Source organism: Dendrobium catenatum, unplaced genomic scaffold, assembly GCF_001605985.2.
Source record: "Dendrobium catenatum unplaced genomic scaffold, ASM160598v2 fragScaff_scaffold_658, whole genome shotgun sequence".
Classification (NCBI taxonomy): domain Eukaryota; kingdom Viridiplantae; phylum Streptophyta; class Magnoliopsida; order Asparagales; family Orchidaceae; genus Dendrobium; species Dendrobium catenatum.
In genome coordinates this window covers 401,787-412,646 of record NW_021319120.1, presented here as the reverse complement: position 1 = coordinate 412,646, position 10,860 = coordinate 401,787, and the positions used below count along the sequence as shown (strand labels likewise).

Genomic DNA, 10,860 nt, shown 5'->3' with positions numbered 1-10,860 from the left:
GTTTTCTTTTATTTTATAATATTAAGTATTTAAGTTATATTCTTGTAATTTTTCTGTAATAGTTAAAAATCATATAATTTTTTTTGCCGAGTTGGCGGGTCGGGTCGACGAGGGTCGGGTCAACCATGAAACTCCTGAAGGGAAGGCAAATGTTTGGGTCTGAGGGTCGGGTCGGGTTAACCTGGAAATCCGCCCGGGTCGAGTCCGGGTTGGAAATCCGGACTAGTTTAGCTAAACGGGTAAGGTTTGGGTCAACCCTTTTACACTCGGGTCAACACGAGTTAGATCCAAATCCCTCCCATTGACCCGAATTAACACCCCTAACCCCTTCATTGCTTCTCATATTATTGTAGTGTATCGCCTTCACGACTCAAGATGTGACATTCAGTAGAATGCGAAGAATCAAATTCTGAGAAATCAAACAGTTCTCCAATTTTTATTGAATTCAGAGAACAATTTTTCTGAAAACCGAAAAATAATTTCCCGCATCCTCTAAATGCGGTATTCCATCTTCTGCATTCACTGCAAATTATGTACGCTTCTTCTGCTTATTTGAATTGCAATTATGCTATTTTTTTTTACAAATTGGCCACAATATTTAGACAACTTTGTCCCCTAAATAATTAGGGGACCGCGCACTCAGACCAGCGGAGAGTCCGCAATGCTGACAGGCACCGCCAAAAGAATTTGTTTCAGGTAGAAAGATGCTCTTTTTCTCCGCTTCAAAACCAACACTACCACAGCAAAGTCGCAAGCGAATGAAAGGTTAGGCAAATGTTTGGGTCTGAGGGTCGGGTCGGGTTAACCTGGAAACCCGCCCGGGTCGAGTCCGGGTTGGAAATCCGGACTAGTTTAGCTAAACGGGTAAGGTTTGGGTCAACCTTTTTACACTCCGGTCAACACGAGTTAGATCCAAATCCGTCCCATTGACCCGAATTAACACCCCTAACCCTTCTCATATTATTGTAGTGTATCGCCTTCACGACTCAAGATGTGACATTCAGTAGAATGCGAAGAATCAAATTCTGAGAAATCAAACAGTTCTCCAATTTTTATTGAATTCAGAGAACAATTTTTCTGAAAACCGAAAAATAATTTCCCGCATCCTCTAAATGCGGTATTCCATCTTCTGCATTCACTGCAAATTATGTACGCTTCTTCTGCTTATTTGAATTGCAATTATGCTATTTTTTTTTACAAATTGGCCACAATATTTAGACAACTTTGTCCCCTAAATAATTAGGGGACCGCGCACTCAGACCAGCGGAGAGTCCGCAATGCTGACAGGCACCGCCAAAAGAATTTGTTTCAGGTAGAAAGATGCTCTTTTTCTCCGCTTCAAAACCAACACTACCACAGCAAAGTCGCAAGCGAAAGAGAGAAGCAAGCCATGAGCGGATCCCCTAACCCATCGCATGTTCAGGAAGCAGAGGACCAGAATCCGCTACCGCGGCATCAGTCACCACCGCATCCACCGTTGGCGGCTGCATTTTCTCAAGCTTCGCTGCAGAAGACCAACAGCAGTGGAAGAGAAGGAGTTTCGACGAAGCCTATAGGGCTACCTCTACGTTCTCTGCTTCAAGAACCAGACGACTCCATCCCCCCGCGAGAAGAATCAAAAAGCCCGAAGGTGAAGGAGAATGAGAATTACTTCGACTCTCAGAAGAGTGAAGCGTCATTACCAGCTTCTCCTCTCCGATCTCCTGTCAACGCTCCGGAGAACAAGATCCCTTCTGAGAACTCGTCCAAGTCGCCGGGACGAGCTGGCGCAATTGTCCCCAAACATCTCAAGTCATTGCTTGAGGACGGTGGAAGCCCGATCGGCCAGACGGAGAGGTCTCCGGAGAAGCCTTCGGTGCAAAATCGGACGGCGAAGGCTATGGGTAGCGGAAGGGGGATGGTGATAAGAGTGGAATCCGGGGTTGTTCGGCGGACGGCCCTGAGGAGGGCTGAAATTGGGCTTAGGGTTTCGGAAGCAGCTCTATGTGTGGTTTCTTTTTCGGTGATGGCCGCCGACAAGACTAGTGGCTGGTCTGGCGACTACTTCGACCGTTATCAAGAATACAGGTTCCTTTTTGGTTTGGGTTTTGCTTGATTTTGTGTGGAGTTTCTGTGACTGGTCATTATGGATGAACTAAATTAGGAGAAAGGAAAATTTAATATTTATTAAAATTACATATTCAGTTCTCAATGCATGAAAAAAAAAATGATAGATTTATCTAAAAAAAATGTATTATTCTCAATATTCAAGTCATAAATCTATATAAATCCCAATATAAGCGGCAATATTTATTTAATTTTTTATTTGATTAAACTGTTGCGATGGAATTTTTATTTTACATTATTTCTGGTTGCAGGTATTGTTTTTCAGTGAATGTTATAGCATTTGCCTACGCAGCATTCCAAGTTTTCTCGCACTTACAGTATATGATCTGGAAGAGACACAGAATAAGCCGTTCTTTAAGTTTCTCTTTCGACTTCTTAATTGATCAGGTAAATGCATGCCTTGAAGCTTTTATTGATTGGTAGATTTGATTCAAATGCCATTTTAATAAAAAGGAAGCAATTTCTGCTTATACTTGATTGAAAATACATATATAGCAAGATATTCGTGATACAAATTGTAGTATGATGGGTTTGAAAATTTTTAAGTTTGTTTTGAGATTAGTGCAATATTTAAACAACATTATTGAATTAAATTTAAAATAAATTCAGTAATTTTTGGTGCCCATTATAATATAATTTATATTAAGGATATTCTGACATATATTTATATTATTTTAATTTAAATAAATTGCTACAGTATAGCCTACGCGGTTCTGACCTCTACGTTCGGGTACTTGCATTTTATTTAACAAATTCATAGAATTATTTAGGTGATCCTCAGAGCAAAGATTTCAAAAAAGTGTATCAAAATTTTGAGTTGGAGGTTATATAATTCATTCAAAGTGAGAATAATTGCAATTTACAATCTAGGAAGAGAAAATCATATTTGTAAACATTACCCAAGCCAATGCCTCCTATGAAGAAAAACTTGTCTCACAACTCACAATCAACATAAGCTCCACGGCACCTCCCTGTCAATTAAATCATGCGCACCTATCCTTAATGCATTACATGCAAAATGCTAGTTATAACTTCCTTTGTCGTTGTAGTCATTTGAAATCCAATGGACATTGCATTCCATAATATTCTACTAAGGATCTTTTTTTGAACCTTGAGTTAGGTGGCGAGCATGTTGTATATTCAAGTTTTTTTGAGGTGGGAACAATCATGCATGGTTACCAGCAATATTATTTGATAGCGTTTATGTTGGCAAGGTATAGATCATTGATAACCTGGTGAAATGTGGAAGTTATAGAAATGGTATTAGCTCTAGCAGCCTATTCATCCATATGCCAAATTAGCCTATGCATGTTAGCCACAATGCTAAATGACTATGACAATCTGACAGTATGACAAGATAATCACAATGATATGGTGTCAGATCAAGTAATATGCCGTGTCCTACAAGCTTGTCAGGCTTAAATAGATTTCAATTTCTGGTGTTGATGCATATTATTGTTGTTTCTTTGCAATTCCATTCTATCGCCACTTTTATGTAGCTTAGATATGATCATGTTTACCACCATGTAAAATACACTTCAATTTAAGTCTCAATTGAACATTAATTCTTTATCCTGACACCCTATTTAGATTGAGCATAATTTTTTATTTGTAGAGAGGAATAACCGTTTCACTATAACAGAAAGCCATCTTAATGCAGCATGGCTTACTTGATTCTGATCAATTCGTCATGTTAGTCTAGCAGTTTCTTTCCTGAATGAACCTTCATAGCCTTACAAAGGTCAAGCTATGACAAATTGAAGTGTTTCTCTTCCATGTTTCTGAGTTATCTGTTGTTGATCCATATAAAACTTCAGTAGTTTGGGGCCACTTTAATGCATGAATCATGATAGGTAATTGCTTAGGAAAGAATCTGCTGCATTTAACTAAGGTCATGCATCGCATTTGTCATTCGTGAGTTCATGTCTTTACTGCTGGATCTATCAAACAGAGATGAGTGGGAGCATGAAAAAGCAGATTGACATCAATTTTACTGTCGTTGACAAATTATACCAATAATCAATGGTATGACTACTTAAGGAGCGAATGTCCCAAAAATTGTTGCCATCGTCCATGGAAAGGAGTTCCCTATATACAAGTTCATTGCTAACTTTTAGTTAGGCAACCATAGAACTGCCTACATAGGCTTTGGTACAAAATTTTATATTTCATGGCATAGAGCGGCATATGACTCGCTATAGCCAGGAAAGGCTGCTTTACATATTGCTTAATTTTTATCTAGCCTAGCAAAGAAAATTTCAGATGGAAGTGAAGAAAATTATTTGAAATCAAGTTTATTATACTTGATTGTATTTGCTTTGTGAAATTGAACAAATTGAATGAGTATTGATCCTAATTGTCTTGTCCTTTTTCAATATTAGGCATTCAGGTATTCAAATAGAGGGGAGGGAGGGACATAAAATTTTTATGTGAAAAATCATGGAGGGATGAATAATGGGGCTTAGTCCAGTTGAATAACATTTATCATTTATAAAAAAGATGTATAAAGCAATGTTTAAAATTGCGTATTCGGGTATTGAGGCGTTTTTCATTCATGAGGCGAGGCATAAGCCTCAAGGCCTTTTGAGGCGTAAGCCTCAAAATCAAAAGATTGCGTAAACATAAAATGAAATGATATATCACATAAGAACTCTTAAGTCATCAACACTGTCATCACTAAGGGGTTCTTCATTTGAATCATCATTATGATGAACTGCTCTCTCCCCTTCCTCCTCTCCTATAGAGTCCAATGTCGGGCATTTACTTCAAGATTTATGTAAGTTTTAATATATATAACGTAAGGCGTAAGCCTCATGCCAGTGAGGCGAGGCGGGCCTCAACCAAGTTGAGGCGCAAGCCTCATAAAAAAACTCGAGGCGTAAGCATCGAGGCGTTTTTTACTGGAATTGCGCAAAGGCGGGCCTCATATTGCGCAATTTTAAACCATGGTATAAAGAGTGGTCAACCTCTGGGTAATTAGATAAACTTTAATACAAAATTTATTGTGCAATTAGAAAAGATGGTGCTTGGTTGGTCCTCTTGCATGTGGATTGTGAATAACATAAATGCATGTGATGATAGGGACTATGATGTGATTGAAGGTGGTTGTAGGATAATCTTAGTTGAAAACAATTATTATGTTGATCTCATTAGAGATAATTGTGATACAAGTGAGGTTGAGATGCAAGTTTTGATGTAGCATTGGTGTTGTTGCCTCTACAATTCCACAGGATTTTGAGGCTATTTCTCCATTCATAATGCCTTGAATGAATTGAATCGATGTGTGTTTGTAGATTTTGATAAAAATATTTAGGTCCTTATCTAAATTCAAGAATTATTGGAATATCCATCATAGTTATTATCAATGAATGGTCCATATTATATTCACCCATGATAGAAATATGGCCACGTGATATTTTCCCTAGCCAGACCTAACCTATTTATTGGGATTGAGCAAAACTCATGTGACTGACAGTGGTCCGATGATGGTTTCCATAAAAAAAAATCTCTGATAAGTGATTTTGAATATTAATATTATAGATATTACTTCTACAAGCCCGTTGGAGGTTTAAAATCAAAATCCTGACATCTAGAATGACTGGAATAATGTTAAGAAAGTCTGTCACACAAATTTAGAGTTGTCGAAAAATGGTGAGGATATCTTACTCTTCTTGTATTAAAATAATTATCTATTTGAGTAACTATTTGTTATAAATGTCATATAAAATTGAGGCCTATGGAGTTCATAACATCTCCTAGAATTTAGAAACTTGTCAAATTTTTTGTGTAATAGTGGGCATGCCTGGTGTGAGAAAAAAACATCAATGTGATGTTAATGCAAATATGAACTCATTGGGCTAATTACTTGACCCCCCAAGTTGTCGACGAGTGCGATGACATCTTCACATGCAAGAAACTGCATGCGACTAAGAAGATAGTTGGGTTTACCTTGGCCAACCCAATTGACTTGTGGAGACTAAGACATCCTCACATGCAAGAACCTACACGAGGAAGAGGGTTTCGTCAAGTTAGGCCAATTTGGTTCGCCTTGGTTCTACCCTTTCAGTTGGATGTGGGCTCCAAATTTCACAATTTTACTGTCAAAAGATTTGTTGCAAGAGATAGCACATTTAACTTTAATTTTGTTTTTGAATTTTTTTAATCTTTGAATTAATTTTTTTTATCAAAATTGAGTGTTAATTTGTCTCCCTGAATTAGCTCAATATGTGTGACTTGCACCAAAATTTACTCTTCACTATATGAGAATTTTCCCATCTCAAGAAATGCCTACATGTTCTTTATTATTCTAATTTATAAGTCCAAAAATTCTTCAAGTTTTACTTATATTTGCCCTGTAGACTTACAATAAGAGAAACTTCAATACGTGATCACTCCCTATATGTCATCGTAAACTGAAGGTCGTGAACCATGTTGTTACCCCTCAATCGCAACGCCACTTAGAAACTCCAAAGTAGATAGATGAAGCTTTAGGCAAATAATCCTCTTCAACACTATCGAACACCCTCTAAATAGATTAAAACTATTCTTATATACTATGTTGAAACTTGAAACTATAAAATATAAAAAAATGGTATCAAGATATTTGAAATCCTCGAAAATGATATGAAACAATGGTATATTTATTTATATATTTTTCCTATTTTAGTAATCTTTCTTTTAATAGGACACAATGGAGAAAAATGATTCATGGAGCCGACCCCACGTAGTGGGATAAAGGCTTGATGTTGTTGTAGTAATCTTTCTTAATTTTTGGCTTTTATATTATTTATAAAATCTTGAAGCTCTGATAATCCAATTTTGAATTTTAAATTAAAAAAAGTTATGAAAAAGTTGTTTTAAGAACTTTATTTCTCAATATATTCTGAAAAAGTTCTTAAAAAATCACTAAAAATAGATAGAAATCTGCAACACCATTTGGTTGGTCCTAGAAACTATACATTTCCCTTCCCTCTTCATGAAAAATCCACTATTTTGATATTATTATTATTCAATTTCTCCTTTGTAGGAGGCTAAAATTGAGTTAGAAAGCTAATTGCGCAGATGAGAAGGTAACTGGAATAATTGGTTGCATCATCCTCTCAAGATTGAGGTCACCTTAGGAGTGAGGTTGAAATGGAGTCCAATAGTTGTGCGATAGAGGGAAGGAGGCTGATGGAAGCAAGATGTCGCATCACCTTTTCAGGTGAAATAGAGTACCAATGATGGTATGATATAGGAAAAGGAGGTTATTATAAGCAAAAGGTGACATCGCCATTGTAGGATTGAAGTTCATCTCAGGAGAGACTCAAATAAAATCCACTATGTTCTGACGTAGGGAAGGAGGTTCTAACTAGGTCGAATGGCCCTCTCTAGACCCTTGTTAAACTGAGGAGCGAGGTTTGTCTCAGAAGTGAGGTTAGAATAGATACCTATCAAAGATGCAAAACAAGGAAGGTTGCTGTAAGCAAGACATTACATCACCAAGGAATTTCTTTGATTAAAGATTTGCATATCACTTCATATATCATGACGCTATGAGTATGATGGAGATGAAGTTGAAATTTTTACAGATGTATTGACTGGAATAATTCTAAGAAAATTAGTTTCTAAAATTTAGGGTTGTTAAAAAGTTAGTGATAATATATCGTAGTCTTTGTATCAAAATGTTCTCTCTCTTTTAGAGCAATCATTTGCTACAAACAAGTCATGAAACATAGGTTGTAGAGATCATATAACTACTCCTGGAAGTTGGAAAATTATTGGATGATTTGCATGGTACTGAATGCTCATACAAAGGCGTATCTACTGGGCTTGGTAGCCAATGATAGCAGCTACAGCGGCGACTGTCCCCTTTCCTCCTCACAAACAGGAAAAATTATTCCGTGCGGACACCGAATGCCGTTCGGAAACCAATAAAAATGCACCACGTCACCCTTTTATTGTACCGCGGCTCATTACTGCTCAGTACTGTGCTCAGTACCGAGGCTCGGTACCTCGGCATCCGGACATAGAGCTTCGTCCGGCGTCCGCATAGAATAATTTCTCCACAAACAGGAACTTATGCATTTGTAAGAAGATAACGCCCGCCCTGATTCAACCATTGTTGTGTTTTGAGATCATTTGATATATGGATTATTTTTTTATAAAAATTTGAGTGCGACTCCTTAAATCACCTTAACATGCATGCTTTACTTTTATGCTCAATAAATAAAATGGGATCTTTATGGTCCCACAATTATGAATCACCAGTTGCTGATTTCATTTATCTTAAAATCCTAGTATCCAAATAGCTTTTTTTTGTTCCATGGAAACTTTTTTTTTTTTTTTCTGAAACTTGCAATTTTCAGGTACTGGCATACTTACTGATGTCTGCATCATCATCGGCAGCCACTCGCAACGATGATTGGGTTTCCATGTTTGGGAGGGATAAGTTCACTGACATGTTAATTGGCTCTATTGCAGCTTCTTTCTTTGCTTTCTTGGCTTTTGCTATCAGCTCTATAATTTCTGCTTACAAACTCTTCAGCTTGAATCCTTGAAAGCACAACAATGCCTGTATATAAGCAAGCTTTTTGATTTATCAGAATGATGTATATTTTTGTAGCCATTGCCACTAATTGCTGGTGTTTCCAAGCTTATTATTAAGATTAAATTACCTTTTTGTTAAATCCGATTGGATTGCTTCTAATTAGAAAACCTGCTTCTGCTTTACAAAATGATAAAATTTGTCAAATTTCAACTTTGAGTGTTGAATGTTGGTGTTGATGCCGAGTGTTGGAGTTAGGTATAGATGTTGAGTGACAATATTATTGTCATCAAAACATGTTAGCTAGTGTTAGCCTTGTTGGAAATTACGCATAATCCTTGCATTTTGAGCTTTTGAATCTGTCATTTTGAATACTTAATGTAGCCTCTTTCCAACCTTGTTGAATGTGTAGAAATTGGGTTTATTTATATAATTTTATAGAGGAGCATTCTTCTCATTTTGACCAAAAATAAGAACAATTTTCAAATCAATCTTTGTTGATCTCTTTGATCATAAATTTTTAGGCACTTAATTGCCTTATTGATATCAAAGTTGAGTGATACTGAGCTTGTTAGATTTCTCTCATCAAAATATTCATTTTGATCGTAAGAATGACATATTCAAATATCTTTATCTCCATCAAATAGTGACTAATCTTTGATTATACATTTGAGTGCTTGATTTAGGTTCATTCAGATCATGACAACATTGTGATGTCATTGGGTTTGTATCATCTCATGTCCATTTTGATTATTAGTTTGTTAAAAAATGAATTATTATGGTCCTAAAATTTGATGATGGAAAATTTTTATTGAAATACTCAGTGTCAAGATCTATTCTTCATTAGATAGAAGTATCAGTTGTTCCATGTTTTTTTTTTAATGTTAAGATATGTGTTGCATAAAAATACAGGTCTAAAAAAAATTGTGATGTGAAAAATCATAATTTTCAAAATCACTTTTTAAATACTAACATGTATGTCTTCCCTCGGGGTCTTGAACTAAGCTTTTTTTTAAAAAAATCTCACTTCACTTTTCTTTAAACATGGCAAATTATTGAGAGCACAAAATTGTTAAAAAATTAAGATATGAACTCTCCAAGATTGCCCAAAACTATATCTAGAGGCTCTTTATGAGCAAAAGATGCTAAAGTTGAGTCTAATCTATTAAATTACAATATTGTGCCTAAAAGTGCTGGAATATGCTAGGTGGGGGCAAAAATCATGTCGGGACAAATATATTGATGGGTCTGACGATAGCGCCACAGAGGCGTGCAACTTGCAGGCTTTAGGTGGTGTACATGCTTCACAAATACCTAAAAGCATTTTTTCCTTATACATTTTAATACACCTCTTTGAATAAACACTTATTTTGCTTTTTTTTAATTAAAGATTTGTAATCCTTAAAATTGTTGAAAGTCATAAAAATTTCAACAAAAAAAGTAACTCTTCTATCTCCCACTATTAATATATACAATAAGCAAGGGGAAATGGTCAACTCTGGGTCAACTAGGGTCCACCAAAGTGCAGTTTTGGGTTTGAAATGTCATAACAAGGATTATGGATATGGTCAATGGTTTTAGGGAAGGTCCCATGGTCAAATTATAAAAAGATGCAAGGTCTAGTGGCATAGACTATAAATATTTGAAGATTTGCAGCCTCTGGATTTCAATCAAGTTTTTTGTTTACATGTCTCGGATTGGCCTCAAATTTGGAGGGTTGACAATAAAGACATGTCTAATCAATATGAAATTGATAGATAATGAATTATAGGTCATTTGATTGGGTTTTATGATGATTGAAAAATCACTCAAAAGGGTTATATGACATGGGCCTTCAACCTTGAATTATGGTCTAAAATTTTGGATTTGAATTGTACTCTGAATTTGATTGATTGAATTTTAGTTTTGTCAGCCTCATGTTAAGAATGAGATCAACTGTAATAAAATATGAAAATTGAGATCACATGAAGTCACGAGACATTTAAAAAAAAAGGAATGGTATGTATAAATTGAACTTATTAGCAAACCTACCATAAATAAACCTAGTTTCACATTAAGATAAAAATGAGTTATCAAATGCATGATGATGTGAAATGAAGTATATTAGAAATCATTTAATTAGGGAGCACATTTATTGTGATTAAATCATTGTTAAGTGTTTACAAGAAAATTAGCCTAAACATAGTATCCACTCAAGCTTTAAGCAGCTTCCTCCATTATTTGGCTTG

General features: G+C 35.9%; 1 protein-coding gene across 1 annotated transcript; it reads left to right on the top strand.

The window, feature by feature from the left end:
* The first annotated feature begins 1,208 nt into the window (after positions 1 to 1,208).
* LOC110093335 (CASP-like protein 4A3) lies at positions 1,209 to 8,774 on the top strand. The gene is made up of 3 exons (XM_020818184.2): positions 1,209 to 2,067; positions 2,358 to 2,493; positions 8,454 to 8,774. The coding sequence occupies exons 1-3, from the start codon at positions 1,391 to 1,393 to the stop codon at positions 8,643 to 8,645; spliced, it is 1,005 nt and encodes a 334-aa protein (XP_020673843.1). The 5' UTR covers positions 1,209 to 1,390; the 3' UTR covers positions 8,646 to 8,774.
* Positions 8,775 to 10,860: the final 2,086 nt, after the last annotated feature.

What these genes read in the sequence shown, in the direction of transcription:
- LOC110093335 (XM_020818184.2), top strand. Translation starts at nt 1,391, where the DNA reads ATGAGCGGATCCCCTAACCCATCGCATGTTCAGGAAGCAGAGGACCAG. An exon ending in GACCGTTATCAAGAATACAG is followed by an intron (nt 2,068 to 2,357) that starts GTTCCTTTTTGG and finishes TTCTGGTTGCAG; the next exon opens with GTATTGTTTTTCAGTGAATG. An exon ending in TCGACTTCTTAATTGATCAG is followed by an intron (nt 2,494 to 8,453) that starts GTAAATGCATGC and finishes TGCAATTTTCAG; the next exon opens with GTACTGGCATACTTACTGAT.